The sequence below is a fragment of the Euwallacea fornicatus genome, chromosome 9 (assembly GCF_040115645.1).
Source record: "Euwallacea fornicatus isolate EFF26 chromosome 9, ASM4011564v1, whole genome shotgun sequence".
NCBI classification, from domain to species: Eukaryota; Metazoa; Arthropoda; class Insecta; order Coleoptera; family Curculionidae; genus Euwallacea; species Euwallacea fornicatus.
The window spans coordinates 1698997-1721931 of NC_089549.1; the positions used below are offsets into that span (position 1 = coordinate 1698997).

The 22935-nt window shown below is 35.6% G+C and overlaps 1 protein-coding gene and 2 long non-coding RNA genes across 5 annotated transcripts in view; 2 read left to right on the top strand and 1 right to left on the bottom strand.

The window, feature by feature from the left end:
* ss (spineless) overlaps positions 1-22935 on the bottom strand; it is a 136707-nt gene that overhangs the window by 15017 nt on the left and 98755 nt on the right. For both annotated transcript variants that reach the window (XM_066285611.1, XM_066285610.1), the window contains exon 6: positions 21459-21649. In XM_066285611.1, the coding sequence (XP_066141708.1) occupies positions 21459-21649 (191 nt within the window). The remainder of the gene's footprint in view (positions 1-21458; positions 21650-22935) is intronic.
* Positions 4407-14253, top strand: LOC136341056 (uncharacterized). 2 transcript variants are annotated; one of them, XR_010732430.1, is made up of 4 exons: positions 4407-4650; positions 5078-5258; positions 5322-5373; positions 14202-14253. It is a non-coding gene; the product is annotated as an uncharacterized lncRNA (long non-coding RNA). The 2 variants fall into 2 exon arrangements; XR_010732429.1 differs by lacking the exon at positions 14202-14253 and having other exon boundaries at positions 5322-5716.
* The window catches only part of LOC136341055 (uncharacterized), a 45776-nt gene continuing 45182 nt past the window's right edge, over positions 22342-22935 (top strand). Inside the window, exon 1 of the long non-coding RNA XR_010732428.1 lies at positions 22342-22453. This is a non-coding gene — a long non-coding RNA (uncharacterized lncRNA). The remainder of the gene's footprint in view (positions 22454-22935) is intronic.

Consider the following 22935-nt stretch of genomic DNA (forward strand, 5'->3'; position numbering starts at 1 on the left):
TGCTGGTTTTGATGTGAACGTGAACGATTTAAAAGACATCAGCTATGGCATAATTATACTCTGTTTGTAGCATTAAGATGTACAAGAAACTTCAATATTCTAAAATTTAGTCCCGCAAAGAACCTTAAAGCAAGTTATTTTATGGGAACTAAATTGTAACGTAAAGTAAAATAATAGAATATAGTAAACATAAATTAATTATGTAGTGAAAAGTACCCTAGCAAATGAAACAACTTAAGAATTAACGGTAATATTAAATATTCTTAAAAACATCCACTTTAATTGTTGGTGAAGTGTGTTTTTTAAACTCTGGTCTCCACAATAATGTCGAAAAAACACAGTATTTTGATCCTCAATTCCTAGGAATTCATGTAACTCAACAATAGCAGTAGAGTTAAATTTGCAGTCATGAATACGCTTTGGTCAATGGAAAAGATGGAGAAGAATTACTCAACATTGAAATTTTACATACTTGACCAAATATACCTAACACTTGTAGCATTGGGGCGTAAATTTCGTTTTGAAGGGTCTATTAGCCCAAATATATTTTGATATTCTTAGATATCTAGAGCTTTTGATAGAACTCATCCCAGTAACAAAAATTATAGTGGAGACATATCAGTCATTCGCTATAAAGGTCAAAACCCCGCTTAAAAACGCGTTAGTGGTACCACAGGGTGGAGGCGGGGAAGAAGGAGTGAGAAGGGCAATTTCGGCTGCATTGTTTCGGCTCGTTGATTTCATTATTATTTTCACCTGGAGTTTTGACCAGCTGTTGTCTTTCACAGACGAGGAGGGTCTCCGTTTCAGGGACCATATATCTCGGACTGGCGCTCACCGGTGACGTATGGGGCAGTTTATTAGTCAGCAACCCCGGGGTGAAACACACAAATTGCATTTTTTACGACTCTAGGGGATATTGATTCATATTTCATTGCAATTAAATTGGAATTCCAAGTGTTAGACACAAACAACACACACAATTAGATTTATCTCCTCGGGATGTCACAACAGATCTTCAGCTAATACCTTCCGGAGTTAACCAACCAAATCTACACGGTCAATTATTTCTCCATATCCGAATAATGGTCTTATTGGGATATAATGTACCCTGAAGGCACTTGCTTTGCCTTCCGACACGTGTACTGCCTTTTGTTGCATTGTTCAGCCGGCTTGGGTTCCCATTAATATTGGAAATCGGATGATACCTATTGACCAGTCCCCCTCTCATTTTGGTTTCCGATTAAGTGCCTTTGCGAAGTATCAATCTCACCGAAATTAACGATCTGACGATGCAAAGGAAAGTTCTTGCAAGTAGATCTAATGGGGCCTTAATTCTAAGCTCTTAAGTCATTAGGACCAATATAAAACAAGCAGATAGCTATCTATTGTTTCTTTATAACTGCAGCTACCGGTCTTTTAATTGCTTTTCAGGTTTCAACTCCTTCGCACTTTGTGAGAGATTTATTGCACATTTCTCACGCATATCAACATTTACTTTATCGGGGAAATCATCTCAGATTGGTCTCAGATTTCGAAACATTTAATCTGGGTAATTAGATGTTATGCAGGGTATATGTTTATCTATTTGGGATTATGCAAGTTTCCGGAGTGTAGTTGTTTGTCATACATAAATGAGCGTTTATAACCGCAATTTAAATTTTTAATGTGTAAAATTATTTTATTTAATGAAAATTGTATTTTCGGGATCTGGAACACAGTTAGAATACAGGGTTTAGAGAAAAACATATACCGAGGCGGAATAGAGATCAAATGCAATTGTCGCAAAACGAAAATGCATACAATATAGGACGTAACAAAATAGAATAGGAGTGAAATTGTTTTGACCAACATAAAATAAACAATAACAGGGGTAAAACATAACTAATATATATATTTATTGTAATATTTGCGCAGTATTGCAGTTAGAGCGACATGCTAGCCCATTAGACCTCGCCCTATAACAATTTTTAACTGGAGTTATCTGAAACAGTGAATTTAAATATGCCCAACAATATAGAAGAGTTAAGTAATAAAATTGCTTAAAAAGCGCAATAAATACCTCGGCAAATGATAAGAAAAGTTTTCGAGGAATTTGAATTGCGGCTTATCCATAGTCAGTAAGTCAACGCAACACAGTTCGAAAGTTTAATACGTTTTATTATAGTAATTTATACTGTTTTTTATTAAATCTATCACTATTATTATTTTTTGTATTTTTTTTAATTCTGTTGAATTTAGACATGACTATGTAACATGAAATATGTTGAGAATTTTTCAAAGAAGTCAAAAACGTCTTAATGTACATGGGGTTCAATAACAAAAAAATAAAAAATACATTTATCTACCGCATGGCTAACCCTGTATACATGTCACTTACATCAAAAAATGCACAATTAAAAACAATACTTGACGTGTTCCAGTATTTCCATAAAACATATTTCTTTCAATTTTTAACGAATTTATGTCGGACTTTTATTCCGCTCTGTAGAATAGAACAGAAGAATTGAGTGAATCAGAATAAAAAGTCAACAAGGACATGAATGTTAATGGAATACACATAAAACAGAGTTTACGTCGAATACAACAATTAGAACATGGAGATAAAACAAGGATAAATTCGAAACAGAAAAAAGAGTAAAATAAAAATAAAAGTAGATAAGTTCGAGGTACAATAAGAATCAGGATTCAGGCATAGTCAACAGAACAGAACCAAACGGTATAGAGATTATAGAACCGAGACAGAATAATGGAACAAAAAACTAGTACAAAATTGGGAAGAAGAAGATTCGAAGCAAAGGCAATATAGAATAAAAATACAAAAGAAAAAAATTGAGTTTTAGTAAAGGTATATGAAAATTTTCAAATATTTCCAAAAAATCTCATGAAGCATAGACTAACCAAGAAATTCTGCTCTGAACAATAAATAGGAAATGAATCAAAAACCCAAAATAGCAAATTTTCTGCTAAAGTACAATAGTTGAGAAATGTTTTTGAACTTTTGGATTTGACTTTTGATTATGCCTAATCGTCACCTTCGATATATTCTACATATTCAAAGAAAGAGTGGCGAGTAATTTAAATATAAAGTGTTGATGATCAAGAACATTTATACCGGGTGTCCCGGCGTTGCCTGGTATATAGGAGATTAATATGGCAAATTGGTTTTTAATTTTTTCCGTTTGTCCGGATTATCTAATTGAAAAAGTTTTATATGAAGGTCATAATACCCAAGATGGGTATTCCCTCCGTAATTTTTTCAATCTTCTAATTAGGTCTGTTTTGGCTGCAAACGTCTCCAAATCTCAAAAATGTTAATGTCTCACGTTACTGTTCGAGGTCACGATTGGCGGAGTCAAGGTCAGAATTAAATAAACACAAAGTCGTCAGCAACATAACTATAAAACCTTAAACTGTTAATCCTCTATATTCCACAGACCGAAAGAGTATAAAGTCCAAACCGAATAAGGGCGGAAAAGAGGCAGACAGAATAGAGATAGATTAGTGAAAATAATTTGCTGACAGAATACAATAATAAAAGAAAACGAAAAAGGAACAAATTCGACCCACAAAGATACCGCATTGGGATTTGCTCCAGTGAGGAAAGAAATATTTTTCTACGGGTACCAAAATAAGGCTCAGAAACGTTTTGACGAAAGCAATAAGGGATTGAGTAAATTAACAAACAGTTTTGAAGAAACTCTAAAAGGACTTTGTTTTAAGGTTTTCTTCATATTTTTAATTTAAATTCCGTAGTGATAATTATAATGTCGCAATACATGCCAGGCAATTAACTGAATTGAATGTACAAGGGAGAATGATTTAACATATTGTATTCCTATGCAGTAGACTTTTACATCACTAGACATCCATTATCCAACTCAATTAAAACATATACAATGTTTATCTATGATTCAAATTGCGTAATTTTTTATGTACGTCATAGGATGCGTATCCTAGATTCGTAGAGATGCCACATTTTTTCAAATTTGATATATATCAGGAATTTATCTAGTATAGATCCTTACACCGACTGTTTAAGAACTTGGGCAATATATAATACCAACAACGATAATAAATAAACGGGAGCATTATTTTAGTTTTGAAAAAAACAAATTTTTACCGCTAAAGTTCATGAACAACGAACACAACAATTCGAAACACCCAATTAAATCTAAATGTTAACAAACTAAGCGGCAACCGTGGAAAAAAATAGGGCTACGTGACACATTCAAATATATCTCTATTCTTTTTTAGCATATTAAATTGATATGACTGATCATTGGACGTAACGCGATTATCAATCTTTACATTTTTTGACGTGCATAAAAAATTACGTGATTTGAACCATATAATATTAGCAGTTCTTACGTCAGGAAGAACTTGAAACTTTCGAAACTAATTTCATCTTATTATATTTTCTCAAGATGGAAATATGGTAAATAAATAATAGTAGGGCCGGCCTGAGCTAGTCTGGCGCTCTGAGTGAAATTTTTAATCATCACCCCCTTACCTTCAAGAAAACCCGCCGCCTTTCCTGGTTTGTCGCCCTGGGCCGTTTTCCAGTTTCACCCAAGATGGCCACTAATATTGCTTAGATGTTAATTGAAATAAGTTGATGCAAGAAATGCTTGGAAAAGTTTTTTTAAGGTAATGGTGTTCTTCATTACTCATTTTCCTGGCGGGGCATGAACCTCACAATTAGTACATTATACCGGTTAATTACTGAAGTATTAAAAGTATCTTTTACGGAAGCTTAACTTGTTGAATTGTGTTTCTAGCTCAATTAAACGTGCTTCATTTAACGATCTTTCCAGTACAGAGTTTTCACCAAATCCCGCAAAGGTGAGCGTTAAGTTTTTTAAAAGCTTTGGTAGAGACCTTTGCATCTGCCTGTCATTACTGTTAGTTACCAATCAATTTCTGCAGCAATTTACATAATTGAGAGATCAATGGCCGATTAGGTATAATTTTAATCGACAAAGACAAATTTCATGTTATTGCAAAGGTTTTACATGGTATCTGTTCGAGACAATCGTTATTGATTACTAATTGTTTAATGGTTCTTCTTGTTTAGGGCAAATCCCGTAATTTAATTATGAAAAATGAAGAGTTAACGAGGAAAATGTACAACAGAGGAAGACTAAAGTATCGATCCCTCGTCCGAGTAAATAGCGACTGCACCCCGATGTAACACGTGCAATTAGCTGATAGTTAGTTTTGCATATATTGAGTCGGGCCGAGTGACGTTTTGACAGGTGAAGTTTAAGCCACACAAAGCTGTGAATTTTTTGTTTGTTTTATCGATATGTCGATTTCAGGGCTGGCGGTAAACGTTACGGGTAACGCTTTGAGGAATGAAAAAGGGGAAAGGTATAGTTAGTTGGAATAGCTCAATTAAGTATTTTTTTGCGTATAATTTCTACACCAATCAAAATCAACTAACCTGGACTAACCCGAATAAACTCGAACTAACCGGAACTAACGCCAAACTGTAATACGTATGAGCTTTTAGCCGAGCTTACATCTAACCTGCAGAAAAATGATTTATGTTTACTGCAGGAGTTCTGAAACTTTGCTGCTCTTGCAGCTTTAATAATTCATTAACATCTAATTGGGTAATATCTCAATTCAGGAGTTATTAACCTATCAAACTTTCCAATGATGTTCCTAAATATATCAAGGAAAAATGCCTTAGTCACGATGAACTAACAAGTTATCCCCTATAAAAGCGATAGATAAATGTACACATGCATTAAAGCGTTTTAACCTGTCTAATTTATTGAATCACCGATTATAGCGGGTTAATGGTTTTCTGATTTAACCCTGGCAGGTGCTGTTAATGCCTGACGTATTGCAACCCTCTTCCTATACATGCAAGAGTTTCAATAAGGGTAAATTCGAAGTAAATGTTGTATTGCGATTTATTCAAAGGAACAAATGCATTATGCTCTCTGTTAATTACAAATTAGTTCCTCCTGATGTTACAGCGTAACTAAGCAAAATCTTCACAGCCCATTTCGCGAGTCATCGGCGTGCACTCCAAGACAATAATTAAAAATTACGATAATCGCATATTAAAACTTATGCATATTAAAAAGTAGGCAACACTTTATTGACTTAGTTTATAAGGATGATGTCAAATTAACATACCCGAGGCGCAGATTTACGTGCGTTCAATATTTAATAACTCGCTTGATGTAGAGCGGAAATTTTTTAAGTGCAACTTTGTGCAAATTGGAGATATTTTATGTAAAGTACTTATTTAGCAAAGGTTTGTTTATGTATCGGACGTGATACTTATATTTCAACGTGAGTTTATCTGAACTGAGAAACTCCCTCTACTTTACATACGCCAGTGATCCTACCACAGTTCCACTCTGGATAGAGCTTAAACACTGGATCTACATTTTGAAGGTCACTAACGCAGTGCTTATGTGAAATTTTATAAATTATAATTCACTTGATCTTTACCGCTCAAGCAAATTATGATTATATTATTAATTGCTTGAAGTCGTAACTTTATGGGATGGACACACAAACCCATTAGAGAAGTATGTGTAAGGAATGATCATAAGTATTTGTCTGAACTGTAGGTTTTGATTTATAAATTTTATCTTGAAAAGGCACGAATGTCTAACATTTATCCACTCTAGAATGTTCTAAGGAAAAATATAATAATAAGCACTTATAGTGGATTTATGTCTACTGCATTGGAAAGAGTAAGTTTAGAACAAGCTGACATTGCTATTTCCATAAACGTTTAACTGTAATTCTCTTCATTTTAAAATTTCCATTGAAGATTTTAAAGGTTCCACACGAAACATATTTTTCAGTTACGTATAGTTTTTTAGATGACGCCCTCAAACATAAAATATTACCAGAGGTTTTGTTTACCCACTAGAGGATATTCTAAACTAAAATGTTGTAAAGACGACATTTATACTATTTCTTTAAACTCCAGCTTATCTGCCAAGAGGTTATATAGCGGTCCCCAGATTTTAAACCCATTCAGTTATAGAACCATAGCTCGTTTAACTTCTCTATGTATATCTCGAGCTTTAAATGGTTGATAACAGTAATTAATTGACGTAGACTCAAGCATTCTTCTTCCTCTCGTTCATTTTCCTTCACAATCTGCTTAGCATGAGCAACCATTTCAGAATACCTTTATTATCCAATAATCACAGGAATTAAAACTTCTGAGATTTGATGCTCCCCAGCATAAAGACGTAAAATTTCATAAAAATGATTCTTCGTTCTTCAATAGAGGTTTCCATTTGTGCACATGGTTTGAACATTGTATGTGTCACTAGCTCTGACATAGAGAGCATTGAATGGTGTGCGAAATGCTCTACTATAAGCAGATTTACCCTGATATTTCATTATGAGAGATTTCTGTTAATCTCCTCGCGTCGAAGACCTGCGAATAATGCATGAAACAGAGAAGCAACCTTTCTGATCATGCTACTTCTACCACGCAACTCCTCCGTCCTCATTAGCGATTTCTGGTGAGTGTTTCGTCTTTCAGGGATGACATAAAGGGGTAGTTTCATGATATCCTCTCTGCTTCACATCATTCAAGACGTTTGTGATGCTATTAAGTGCATTTTCATTTCACATAACTCCCAGAGACTATTCTCTCGTAAATTTGATTTATCGGGAAGACCTGAGCGTCGTCGGTCTTAATTCATCTGGTGAAAGGGCCGTTTAATTACATTATTCCAATATATCGAGACCTGGTATAAAGCTTACGAACAGGTTAAATCTCAGCAGGTGGTGGTTAATTGCCGTTAAGATTATTAGACGTCAATATTCGAAAGCCTTTAGCTTTGTTCTTGTGCATTTGGAAGAATCATTGAAGACTTAGGACTTTGCGGGAAAATTATTATATAAAAGAAAATAGCAGTACTTTGCATTATTTGATACATCAATACTTTAGAATCAAAGGTAGATAGACCAAAAATAATTATAATCCTGGGTCCTTGAAAAAGCATCTGCCATGTCAGTTGGTCGGTTCGAGCCCCCTTTAAAACCATTGCAGCATGTCAGTGTGCAAGGCCCTTTAAATACGTAAATGATATGCGTTCCGGATTGCCTAATTAAAGGTTTTTGCGGTCTAGAAGTCCAGCTATTGTAATGTATGTAATTACGCTGTTATCTTGGGCAATTTTTTTCATTCTTTGGCTGGCCACTTTTTCGGTGGCCCGTTAAGCCTCAGCGCACATGTTCCTATGGAATTGCAAGAATGGGCACACTTTTGGATGCTTCAATATGCATGCGGAATAAATTGATATTTTCTCAATTCGAAAAATACGTTGACTCAATTCGAAGAACGCAGGGACCATAAATTAGCCTGGAGATGCCCATGTGAAGAAGTGAAGAATGCCATTAAACCTAGCAAAATAGAGTCATAATGCAACGCATAAACGAGACAATAAAGCATACGGAGTGTGGTGAGGAGCCGCGGTCATATATTTCGGACTAACGAGAACGCGTAAAATGCTAATTTGTGTTACAAAGAAATGATCGAGACTTCGTCTTAAATCTGCGCTCATCTTGTCGGATTACCCCCTAAAGTTACATATCCAATATCAATAAATACGTTGTTTTTTGTGTAGGTAGCGGACGCAGCTCGAAATTTAAGGCCGTGTTCAAACAAGAGGTTTAAACTACCTACGATGTTAGGATGGGAGTTTACAGGGAGCGGCACTACGTAATCAACGGTTCTATGGAATATGAAGCTAAAATATAGATCAAAAGAGATTTATTTCGGACATAAGTCGAATCCATAGTTTCATTTTGCATAAAATCCAAGATCTACAGCCCCTATTTTACTCCCCCCTCATGGCTTTTTAGATTCTACAAGGTGGTAAGAAGCTCCAATATAATTCACTTATTAGATGAAAAACTAGATCCAACCAGCATTTCTAGTTAACAGGAATACTCCTAAATTCTCTCTTTTCAATAATCAAATTTTAGTTAATATTCAGAATTCCTTTTTGGTTTTTTTCTTCTTTATTTCCTGTCTATAATTCCAATACGAATGCAAAAGTTTACGACTGTTCTAGAGGAATTTGTAAACATAAGTTTAGAAACTAAAATTTAAATGTATCTTACAATCAAACTCCTTTTAATGTTTTTTTCGAATGTCTGAATAATCCTATAAGACACAAAAGACATTTAGTTCCAACAAGATGGTGTTTCGTCATATAACGATAGGATAGTGGCTAAGAAATATTTCCCGCCAGCCATTTCCGACAACGGATCCATACGATGGCCGGTATATTCGCCAGATCTTTGCCCATTGGATTATTATTTATGGGGAATTCCGAAAGACTTCATTTATGAAATCGTACCCATCGATATTAACGAGCTGCGAAAGAAGATTAACAGAACTTTAAAATAAGATGAGACGTTTTAAGATTAATGCAGAATTTGAGAAGACGCATAGAGCTGTGCTTCGAGGTGGAGAGTAAATCCTTTAAACACCAATCATAATGTTTTTTGCTTATTTTTTTCTTATTTTGCTATATACATGGCCCTTTTTGCACAAACAAGGTTTTGGATATTTGCACCAAACTGAAAGACTGAACCTTAACAATAAAAAACAGAATTGATAATGGTTGCATTTCAAATTAAATATGGCGATAATGTGTGAATGGAAATCGAAACTCAATGATGAAGTGGGAACTATTTGGAATTAACTCGGCAAATAAGATGGGGAAAACATGAAAGTTTTTCTATATCGTTTCTATTTTTTTTTCGAATATCACTAGACTATAAGAATTTTTCAAATTTTAAAATGGCGAATGTTTGAATCCAATCTTCGCAACATCGTCCCAATTTAACTGGCTTCGTATCTTCCAGGGCTATCAAGATCTTGATGGTCGAGCTGCAGAAGCGGACGCCCTGTATATCCCACCTTTTTAAGAACGAATTTAGGAAGAATTGCATTTTTATGCGCAATCTCGACAAGAAAGTCATTAACACCGTTGGAGGTAATATTTTATTCATACTTCAGAAAAATCACTTTTCCACGTTAAATGGCTACATATGTAGTAATTTAACGATAAAGAACTCTAATGTCAACTTTTCGGTATAAACCAGTACATATCCATAACTACAATAATTTCCGCCCCTGTCTCCTATTCGTATCCAACTGCAAGACGTTTTAATATCCAATTTATATTCCATCGAGCAAAAAAGTCGACCTCCGTAATTCACCCCTAGACAACGCCCTTTAACTTTATCCACAATCCAGGGAGCGAAATTGATTACCGACCCCTCGAGCGGAGCGGAACGGGACCAGAGGGGCGCATTAATAAGAAATCAGAGCCTTGCGCATAAATTTCACTCTGTAACATCGCAAAATGGTCGATCAATTCCTACAACACATTCCACCCTTTGAGAACTAGATCGCCAAGGCTCTCGTTGCGAGGGAGGATTAATATAGTAGGGAGAATCATGATTTTACCTTTATGTTTTCTTTATCTTCTGAGAAAAATTATATCGATTTTGTTGAGAGTTAACGGTCAAATGCCTTAACCATCAAAATTAGCTCACACATGATTTGGTGTTCAACAATCGATTCGGTAGCCGAAAATGCGAAAGCCCTACAGCACTTTACCGCATCAATCCACAGATCTGAAATATGGTCACAGTGCGCGAACTTGATAGCAATTTTGCAACCTGAGAAGCCCTCTCATGTGACCCCCTTTAAAGACATATTCCCTTTAAGGTATTCAGTTTCCCTATAAAAATAAACTTAAAAAACCTCATAAATGGACTAAAAAAGCAATAAAATTCGTCTTAAAGTTTTGAGGCCCTTAATGCACTGATGCTGTAATACACTTAAGCAAGATAGGCCGGGGCCAATTATTTTGTCATTAGTATTAGAGTTTTACCTTTGATTACGAATAATTTCGGGTTATTATGTTCGGAACATGGAATTTTTAAGTTTCTCGGCGAGCACAATGTTATAATTTGCTGTTTACGTTTAGTTCGGTAGTGTAATGTTTCCTAAAAGAAAAACAAAAACAGGTATCTCTTTGAAGAGGCGCTGTGGATCTTGAGATAACTGTTTATCCTATTTAAGCACATCTCGAGTGGTAAATAAAAATACAGAATGAGTATACTAATGGCCAACGAAGGCAACAACATTTGACGAAAGGAACGTAAATAGGTAAACCATGTGAAGAGTGCTTCGTAAAAATATGTTAGTTCACGTGTATCTTGCGCAGAAGTTGAGACCCTCACAGTGAGCGAAGAGAAAGGAAAACGTGAAAATTGTGTCTTTCAAGCTGGTCAGGAATCGACTCACAGAATTGCCAGAAATCTACAAATTCTCGATGAATAAAATAAAACCGAGGAGCCTTGATAGGATTTTATATAGAGGAAGATTCTTGGGGGAAAAATTTTTCGTGGGTTTTGGCTCCAAGTAGACTCATATAGTATGACCCACGTTACTTAGTCAGCGAGGATGTTTCAGACATAGGGGAGCTTCCAAGTTCAATTTTAAAGTAAATGGATGCAAATGAGTCGGGGCAAATTCAGCTTTGTAGGTTCCGTACGTACCAACCTGTTATTATATTTCTTTATCTAAGAATCTTTGGAGGAAACCTGAATTACATATTTTACCACCAATAACTAGAAACAGCTGTGAAGAAATTTCTAATGCACACGCTTTCAACGATTTCATATACACGAAGAACCATTCCAATCATAAATGGTGGTATAATCCATTTTCCAGGATTTACAATCTATTTAAATAGCTTCGATATGTTAGAAATCATAGGAAAGGGGCGTAGTGTCTAGATCAAACAAAATAAAAAGGGTTGGTACTTTAAAATGGTCGATTGACAATTAGAGACCTTGCTGATGCTAGGGGCATTTCATTTGGATCAACTTTAATAATTTCAAAAGTTGTTTTGTGTATCAAACGCATCAAATTTCGATAGATTCCAAAAAAAAAACTAAATTTTTTAGACTATTTCAAACTGCATTGGTTCTTCGAGAACCTTTTGTCAAAAACTCGACCCATATCGTCCCACCAGCATGGTATTCACTTGATTTAGCACCGTCGGGCTTCCGGCGGGTCAACAAGCTCAAAAAGTTGCTCCAGGGACAACGTTTCGACTTGATTGAGGAGTTAAACACCGAATCGAAGAAGGTATTGAAGGCCATTTCGAAAATGACGATAGCTCAAGTACATTGTGTCGGATGGGGTGTAGTTTGAAGGCGATGAAATTTAATTGCAATAATAAATGAAGATTTTTCATTTTATAAATAATTTCACCTTGTTTTTTGATCACAGTAGTACCTTTATACACAGAATTTCAAGATATGACATTTTACATTTTATGTATTTGATGATCTCTCCAATGATCTTTTACACATTTAAAAGCATCTGACTAATTATAAATCATTGGCCACTGAGCCACAAAGCATCATCTTACGTTTCTTTATTAGGTCATTAAAACAGTATTAGGCTACATTATTAGATTCTTAAAGTACCAAAGCGAATTTGGCACTTTTTTGTGGTATCTCAGTATACCGGACATGTCTGATGATAATTCGCAAGTCTGAAGATATGAAGTTACAAATGCCTCAGGATTATGTTCGCGGAAAACTTTCCATGGTCTAAGGAAAGAAATGTGACATCTGACCTCTTATCATCACAAATGTTTTCCATTGCGAAGCTTCTTACAGAGTGTTCTAGTATTTTATTAAAATAATTAATATAAGTCAAATATCCAGTGGTGAAATTATTAGCTTCGTGAATTGCTTAATACCCTTTAGAAACAATTCCAAATTAATATAATAGATCTTTCTATAGGTGGTATTTGTCGAGAAGCCCCAAAAATCCTCAAGAATTAAAAAAACTTAAAATGTGCCAAATTCATCAGAAACCCAAACAGTTATGCGAGAATCTTGGGTAAAAGTTTTGTGTATCTAAATGGTTGAATGGGAATTTGAACGTTTGTAGCTGGTAAATTTTCAGCATGAAAAGAAGTACTTAGAGTTAATAGAGTTTTCTCGTCTGAATGCAGTTTAGTGCAAAAAATGTTCATTTTTATTTTGCAAAAACACGCCTATGGCGATGCCTATGGAACAGAGGCGTCCCTGGCGATACTTATGGAACTGACGCGCCTACAGAACACGTCTATAACGATGCCCTTGGAATTGAAATTTGCAGTTTTCACGAATCTAAATTTTATAGTCATCAGTTTCTAATGGATACTCCTGATACAAAAGAAATATGGTGGTATTTAGATCGTTAGAGTAAAGAAAATAGAGTATAACACATGGCAGATATAAATCCTTTAAGGTGAAATGAACAAATTAGGCGGTTTCTACATTCATGTGACCAATAAAAAGAATCAAAATGACGATCTTTATTTCAAAACATAAACTATGGCTTCTGTTATAGTGGGAAACTCATGATTCTGATTGAGTAATTAGGCTAATTGAACGTTGATTCAGTTCAGGTTAATTTAGGTTAAGCAACCTTCTGAAACGTTAATACTTACATAAATTTCGACGTTTGCTCAATGTGAACTTTCAGTGAAATAAAACATAAGTTTTGCATTTCTGTTAGCTTGTTAAGTTAAACAGATAAGTGCTGAGCCGCAATTTGTCAATAACGTTTTCCTTATGACTTTAACAAAGTGATCAACAGTAAGCATTAGAAAAATGAGGCACTAATAAGTTTTTGGCAGTATATCAAAAAAAATTTTTCGTGAGAAATTGACTTTTTTAAGGTTTAATAATAATACAAGCCAGCACGCGATACTTCTTGATCCTATCGATACAAAATATAAGGCAACATAAATGAAGTAATAAATAAACTGCGCTTAGTGCCCTTAAGCTTTTCCAGATGTAAATCATCAAAGGGGTCACGAAATGTTGTTTGTTGATGTATGGCACTCGTTAAATAGAAAACTTTTAGGGATTTTTTTGGGTAAAGTTCATTGTTGGCTAACAGCCCTGGAAATAAGTCAGACCGTTAAATAAAACTGACAAGACAATAAAAAACGAAGAAAGTTAGTCGAACCGCAAATTATATTCTCATAAAATATAGTATCACACGATCTCAAGACAAACTTGCGACATCACCTCCTGGAACACCTCAGATCACATTGTTTTATACTAGCTTCTCTGTAATTTTCGATTTCTTATTAAATTTGCATTGATTTCAGATGGATAAGTTGGAGCTCCTGCTGTATTCTCCGTTTCCAAAGGAAAAAAGGTGAATTCCGTTTTGTTTGTTTACAAATTTATGTCTAGAAGAGAGTAAAATCAGCTGTTGCGGCTCGACGACGACCTTCATGCAACAAGATCCCATAGTGCGCGCCTTCACGCAATGGCGTGTACGGGTCGTCCCGTTGCACCCCGGGCATCACGCAAACAGCCAAATATCGTGCACACGATTTTTTAACAGCTTCATGTCTGCATTTTGTCCATGAGAAGAATATCAAGAAGTACGTTAACAACATATTCCCTTCCCAGTAGAAGAACGACCAATTATTTTGAGCATTTGCAAGGTTGTTACACACTCCGTTTTCAAGCTTAACAAGAGAGTAAGCACTACTTATCTGCACTTGCACCATTTTAGTACAAAAGTAACTATGCTGTATACCTTTGCGGCAGGTTGTTCGTTTTTTTTTTTTTTGGTATGAAGCCTGTCGTACCAGTAGAAGTTGTAGCAGCGGAATCCTACTCTTTGTTAAGGGCTCAGAGGAACACCCTTGTTAACGTCTCGATGACGAATTTGTGTGAAATGCTTCGAAATTCCTCTTGTTAATCACTAAGAGATAGCGGTTTCTATGACGAGAGTCATCTCATCATATACAGGAAATTATGCCTTTCGTCTGATCCCGTAGTGAAGCGTGACCGTTACTCTTTTTTACTTTAACTTTAGGTTTTACCGAGTATACTGAGCAAATCCAGCGCTTCAACTCCTACTTGTGTGTCCTTTTAAATCGAGGAGTACTAAGGTGACTAAACGGGTTTCATTTCGCAACTAGTTACGTACTCTTCAAAAACGATTAACAACACGCGATTAGTAACAACAATAGTTGCTGTAGTACTACACGTTTTTCATGCAAGGTGAATGTTCAAACGTTTGCCATTTCCTTATGTTCGAAAAAGACCACCGAATATCCCTCAAATTTTAAGCATTTATTCTAAGAGCAGAATTTTTTATTCGCCTTATAGGTTCTTCCTGAGAGTTTGCACAACTAGAGTACATATTTTCCTACATAAGCCTGCAAACGTAAAAATCTAACGGTTTTAAATCGGGCCATCGAGGAGGCCAAACAATTGGATCTCCACGAGCTGATGATGGTATGTATAATATATTATAGTAGTGTGACGAGTAAACGTGTAAAATTCGGAGCTCATAACGTCGTGAAAAATGACAAGTCGGAAGGAATCATACGGCAATCATATCGCTAGTGCGACCTTCAGGGATTGAGACTTTCCAAATAGTGATTTACTTCACGCAATTGCGTGCTGATCATATAAGTGCGTGAGTGTAATATATCTTGTCGATTTCTGCTCAAAATTAGTACATTGGTTTCCATTCATTACGAAATCATGAATGAGGGGCACCTTAACATTGAAATCGAATTTATTTTTCTTTCCGTAAATGTGATAGGCATGGACAGAAGGATTTCCTTTGTTGTCAAATTCGTAGTTAGTCTTTTTATAAATAATTTCCCAAGGCGAATTAATCCATTTCCAAATCTCCATACATAAAACTCGGGTCAAATAAATCATTACGGCCATCTAAGCGGTCCGGGTTTTCTGAAATACAACCCGAAAAGTTTTTAATGCTTTTAGCCGAACAATCTTTCAGTCCGATCGGAAAAGGGAAAAACGGGGAAAAAGAAAAAGAAACGGCAAAACTGTCATTTGCCATTGTCTTTATTCAGACTGGGGGTATAAACTAAGCAGAAATTCGGAGGCGGATCGCGTGACCAGCGAAAATATCCCCGAGTCGCGGACCTGCACGCGATGGTACGCCACCAAATGTAGAAACTTTGAGATTGACGACGATTTATTTATAGAGAAAACCTGAAGGTGTTTTCCGATGAATAATGGTGCATCGTATTGCTTTAAGTTATGATAGCTGGTTCCAGGAAAGGTTTCAATTTTTCACCCCCAGAGAAATCGCTACATATTTACCATCAAACATTCCTATAACATCAATCAAAACTTCTACCTAAAACGCAACCTCGTCTTTTTTAAAATATTTAAATTGGTCTTGAAAGAAATTTAGACCGTAGACATATAAATAGGTGTTTCATATTCATTGATTTTCCTGGAATCTAAAGGTAAAACCTCGTTGACGTTATAGCTACGATTCCATTTTGCCCTGGGAATGAGTCAAGGAAGCCACGTGCTAGGGCCCGTTCCTAGTCCGAATTTCCACCTGAAATTGCTGCTACTGGGATCGGTTTCTAATAGGTATCTCCAACAAAGTTCACGTAATTTACTGTGTTTCGATACCGCAGTTCAGTTGGAAGTATTAACCATGCAATAGAGCTAATTTTCCTGGAAGTTTATGAGCTGAAGAGTCTAGTCTTAATTTAATTCGTAGCAACAACTGCATGCTAGAATATAAGTTGCTTTAGGAATTTGTTGAGCACGGGGAAGTTTGGGTCGATGGAATTCTTTGAGAAACGACGATTTGGTCGTGATACAGCTATATAAGTTTTAAAAAGCCGCAGCTACGAGAAAACAAGTAGTAAATATTTTTGTATGGCAGTCAACGTTTTGGAGTCAGAAAATTCATATGTGCTCTTCCAATTCACTGATAATTGGGCAGAGACATGGAAATAAAGCTTTTGCCTCTGTATAAATAACGAATAACGAGCTGTCACTGTCGATTGTTGAGTCGAATATGACATGTGAATGAGGTTAGAATTGCGGCAAATGTCATTTTATTAATCGTGTGTTGGTTAGAAGTTCACCACATATCTACTAAAACTTGTCATTTACTAGTTTTCTCATATGTCAAGATCGGCCACTATCTTTGTACATTATTTATATACAGACAAAAAAATTAGTATTCATGACACTGCCTAAATTTCTATAAGTTGGAATAGCATATACTTAGTGTAGGTTAGAACTGTTCACAATCTCCTGGATTATAAATGCAACTTTTAAGTTTGTTCTCAGACATACGTTTTTATGTCTCATTCACCCTCACCTTCGTTGGTGCCAATCCATATTCTGCATTACGAGTGCGAACCATTAGCTTCAATTTGTCTCTATTAAAACCACTTTAATTTTCATTTTTAATTTTGTTCTTGTGTTTATGGGAATACGCTTTATTTTCTATTCTTTTATATTTATCTTCTCCTGGCAAGTTTGCATATTAATGCCACGTTTGCTTCTCTTCACTTGCACTTAGAATTCCAAGCAGTGATTTTTTCTCCAATATCTATAACTTTCTCAGAACTTAAGATTTTAAGTGAATTATCTCGCAATTGAAATAATCATTATTTAAATAATTTATTATCCTATGGTCCGGTGATGCAACACCTTGTATACGTAGGTACTTATGAATTCATCCAGTGAAGAAAGTCCTTGCTCCTTTCTTTTGACATGTTCATTTCAGCCCTATACATGATCGAACATGGACATTGAACAGCTGTTCTGTGAGCACTCTATGGACTTGTTTAAATCCCATAAATGATGATAGTTCAATATCACGCGATTGATTTGACGCCCGTTACACGTCATCTAACAACTTTTCCTCGTGTTGGGAAAAGTGGACAATCCTAAATAAAATGTTATATTATTTATAGCCTATCATTTGCGACCGATTAGAGGGGTAGTTTTCATACATATTTGAACCCTTAAATAGTGCAAACCAAGTTCGATTACTGGTCTCTGAAGTGTAGTTTATCAGTGACACACCTCTGCAATGAATTCGCATTAAACTGAAAAAAGGTAAATTTGTCCGCAAAAGCGTGATATTGATTTTTAATTTAACCCAACGATTGTCTTAGAAAGCAAAATCGAAGGGCTTGTGCTAACCTTCCGGTGAGGTAGGCGCCAAGGGGATGGGGGAACTTCCTCCCTATAATTATGCAGCAGAGGAAGCGCGGACATACGGCGCATGGACTAAATCGATGAGTTTAGAGAATGTGAAGGAAATAAATAGGGGCACTTGTACAAGGGTGCAAACACATTCAAGTAAGTGCACTACTACATGATAATTCATGGAGAGTTTGAGGTGGAAGCTCATAATAAAATATAATAATCCATGAATATCATGGAAGTTTCGGAGAAATTTTTCAAGGAAAGACAGTCCCAGTTCCATCCTTGCCAAGACATTCATTTTTCGGTTTGTTTCCATAGGAACGTGCCCGCCCCCCAACGTTTCTATCCATGCGCTCGATAGCCCGTTTCTTCCATTGAAAGAAGTGATTAATTTCACAGTAAATTTCGCTTCACCATTCTTTCCATTTACGGTCCAACATCAAATGCAATCCTGCAGAACCATTGCTACTTTCAATGCACAATATTATTAGGTTAATGGAAACAGTGGTGTGGTTGGTATAATCGTTCATAAAATTCCCCTTTTTTAAATAAATACTTAATAAAATTAAACATACATACATATATAGCAACATATACGCCTTTCTGCTTAATTACTATAATGGGCAGAAGTGTTGTAATAAAAAATTGTACACTTGTTGCCAGTTGGCGCAGTAAATTACACGTTTTTACACGTGGAATTAGTTGACCAAACCCAGTTGCGGGTATTTTCCTTGATTAAGTTGAAAAAACCACAAATGAGAATGATGTCAGGTACGGACCGGGGGACCACTAATTAACATAAATTCGGTTGCCCACGAAGTGAACCTATTTGAATTCAACGATTAGCCGGAGCTAAGTAATTATTTTTCTATGTATTCAAATAGAAAATTATGCAGTGGACAGTATAATGCGGCTGAACATACGGTGTAGAAAAAGTTTGGGGCATGTTCATAAAAGAAATAGAGCGCTCAAATAAAATTGAACGGAGGATGTTGAGCATCCAAGTGATTGAAAGATGGCACACACAGCACAGTACTCAGTTCATAGAGATATGGACATACAGATGTTGCATGGAAATTGTGAGAGAGAACAAGCAGGCATAAACTCAGATATTGAGGAAACAGTCATCTTATCATCCTGGATATTTTGTAACGCAACAAATGAAAGGGACTAAGAGGAGAAGAATAGAAAGATACGAAGAGAAGAAAAGAGTGGTGGGAGCTTCTCTTCAAATGCTTCTGAAAAAAAGAACATAAACAGAGAAAGTATGGTACCTTAATTTCGAAAAAGAAGAGTAGAGTTTCATAGAAAAATAGTAGTCCGGAAAGTAAAAAATGTCAAAAGAAACTTAAAATTCTCTGAGAAGTCAAAAAAAAACAGGAAAAAGAAAAAAGAGAATTGGAAAGAAGAAACGCTAAATGGGATCAAAGTATTTTGTAAATTTAGGGCGTGCATGAAGAGGAAATGGGTGTCTTCTCTTCCTAAAAATGTGCTGAAATAAAGAGATGATAATTATATCTTTTTGAGAATTTGACCACGTGAGAAGAAACATAGGAAAAAGTAAACGACCCTTCTTTGTTCAAAACGTTGAGTAGTTTTTGAACGTTAACTGATGAAGATGAGCAATTCAATGGTATAAGATGAGTGGCAGATTGGGCTCCAATGATAAGAAAGTAATAAAATCAATTGGTAGTAATGTGTACCACTAATTTACCACCCTAACGGAGAGAGGAGATTGAGAAAGATAATACTGCGAGAGAAAAAAAATCGTAGCAAGAATTTTGTTAAAAGAAAAGAAAAATAAGAGATGAATATAATAAGAAAGAAAAAAGGAGAAGGTATTCTTTTAAATTGTGTGAGCAAGTAAGAATTTTAAGCATTACTTGGAAGTAAGTAATTTTTTTATGCAGGAATTTGGAATATAAAATGAGGAAAATAAAAATAAGAAATTATTGTATCTTTCTCGAAATTTAGGAAAAAGGAGATAAAACAGTAAATCATTGATGAACAGAAAATTGCGCAAAGGTATTCGTATATATGAGGAGGTTATATTGAGCAAATTTTTGGAGAATAAGGGGAGATACTCAAGAAATGAGCAATATATATCGAAAGATATTTTTTAAATTAATTTAGAGATAGGCTAAAAGTTTTTCCAATATATATTTACAATATGTGAAGGCTTTTAGGTATAACATTGGCCCCGAGTCTGAAGTATTCAAGAAATTTAAAACGGTCTATTTAATTTTAGTTAAATATTTATGAGAAAATTTACGTCAGAAATAGCCCTGACAGCTTTAGGATGGAGAAACTGAAATCTGAATATACATATATATGCAGAGTGGATAAAAAGCAGTGCAAAAATAAGCTGTTTTTGAACGAAGACATTGTTTCTAAAATTTAAATTTGTAAAGATCAGTTGGTAAAATTTCAGAAGTTCAAAACTTGAATTTGTTTATTCAGCTTAGTCTAAAACCAAAACTCCAGAAGAAATTCTGGAACAAATCAGTGGACTTAGACAGTAATATAGGAGCAATATGGAATTTCATCTGGATAGGAAGTAGAGATACATTGAGATGAGAAAGGACCGAGTAGTTCATAACCACTACGAAGCCTACAATAGCTACATAGCATTGTGAATCTGTAGGAATTTTTCAAAATAAGTTCAGATACAACGGAGGATGCACCAGCAAACAAAAAAACAATTATATGGGAACTCGCACTGGGCAGTGCAGCATCTAGAGGTTTTTCAAAAGTTCACTTGGAACATTTGATATGTGCTCTTCCACGCACATGGCAGTGAATCATGGAACTCTAGCAAACTGAAAACAATTTGCACCATCATTCCTTAATGTCTTAATTTGAAACCGATTACTGATTCTAGTATAATGTGATTAACGCCGTCAACTTTCACGTTACCATATCCCTTCCGAATTTGCCCAGATGTAAAACTGGGTAAGTTCGTGCCAGTAGTTGGAGTGGCACGCAAGATCCGCATTAAATTAAACTGCTCAATCACATTGCCCAACTTATTCGGTAATCGCTTTGTGATAGGCGACTGCCATTATAAGTGATAGGTCAACTTTGTCCAGATTGAAATTTAATTTTTATTTACCCAGAAAGTCGTAAATTCAATTATTGCCTCATGAGATGCAATTAAGTCGTAAAACACACGAGGTGGATTTCTTTATACCCAAATGGATTATGCTCATAAGTCAGGAGAGTTATTAAAAGGCATCGTAGTAAATCGTACCCAAACAGTTTGTGTTAATGAAGAGACCCAAACACTCGCTGAAAGAAGGATCTTAGTAGTATTTTCATAAGCTAATTGTTATTTATGGTATTCAAGTTCATGTTATGGGGCGTATAAATTATATAAGTTCGATTGTGGATTTAAAACTGACCTTGAAAATAACTCTTTGTGCGCAGGTAACTGACGGAAAGACGTAGGATAGACAGCCTGTCAAGCTTCGATAGGATGTTCTGTTCAAAGGGCAAGAGACTGGCCAAAGTGTCCAGTTCTGCGTTGAGACGTTCGCGATGTCGTTTGCTGGGATTGCTCTTTGTGACGCCGTCCTTAGGGGTGGGTTTGAGACTGAAATAAAATATAATTATCAACCTATTGTGGATTCTTTTAAGTTATAGTTACACAGGTCTTTTAACGATGTCTTGGCAAAACACAAAAGAAATTAGAACACTGCAGATCCATGAATAATCTTGACGACCTTATACGAGGCCCACAAAACCAAATTCGATTTTAATTCTACCCTTCGTATACAAATTTCGTCCGTTTTTAACATAATTCCACGGATTTCATTGTACCTTAATGCGGCAAGGGTTCCATAGAGTCTTATTTGAATAAATTAGTTCGTAAGCTCGATAAATCAACCCAATTTTGATGATTTAGTGCGCAATTTCGAAAGCCCCGCTGAATTATGCATGAGATTTTCCTTTTGATTTAGTTTCAAAGTTTTTCCAAGCGACAGTTTAGAACTATTGCAAGGAGGAGGTAATTATCGAGGTCTAAGAATTAAATTCTCATTTTTGTGTGGATTCGTACTGCAGCAACCAAAAATTCTTTGAAATAAGTAATAGCTAGTTTTAGTTTCTCCAAGAGATTATAATTAGAGGGAACACAAGTTGAGGGATCCGGTTGTGGCAGGCGGCTAAGTTTAATTTTTACTCGGTATAATGATGTTGGATTGTGAGTAATTATTACTGTTGTCGATCTATTGTGGCAACTGTAAAACGTTTCCTAATAACATATATCTTTTTTCTTCCAGTTCAAAGCAGAATTGTCCTACAGCCAGACCAAAAGACTACCGCATGCGGACATTGAAAACTCAAAGAAAAATTTTTCTAGCCGCAGTATATTCCATCAAACCACCACTAGTCGTAGGTAGGAAATCACTAAAAAAATTCCATATGATTTTTTTTTCTAAAAAAAAAGTATTATTTGCGTCCTTGAGCGTCTGCTGAAGTGTATCACTTCACGAACATAAGCCCGCTTTTTCAGTATAGAGCGAGACAGCTAAAATACGAAAAAGAGAATGGTGAAGCTGAGATTAACACAAAATGGAGTCTTATACTACGGAAGCTGAAAAGTTCCTCTGTACGTATTATTTGAAACACATTCGCATTTTAATTCAGTAGAAACAGGGCTGTGCCAATCGCAAATTTAAGTAAGAGCCAAGTAACAAACCAGAACAACTTTACGGGCGGTGGCACGCCAATGGTTTTTGCAGTATGTTACCTGAGCTCTTTATAATCTACAAATTTTACATTTATTAAGCACGATACGAGAAAAAGGCAAGACTGGAGGAAAAAGATAACCGAGGAATAATTTTTGAAAATTGCTTGCCATATAATTTTTTAAATTTT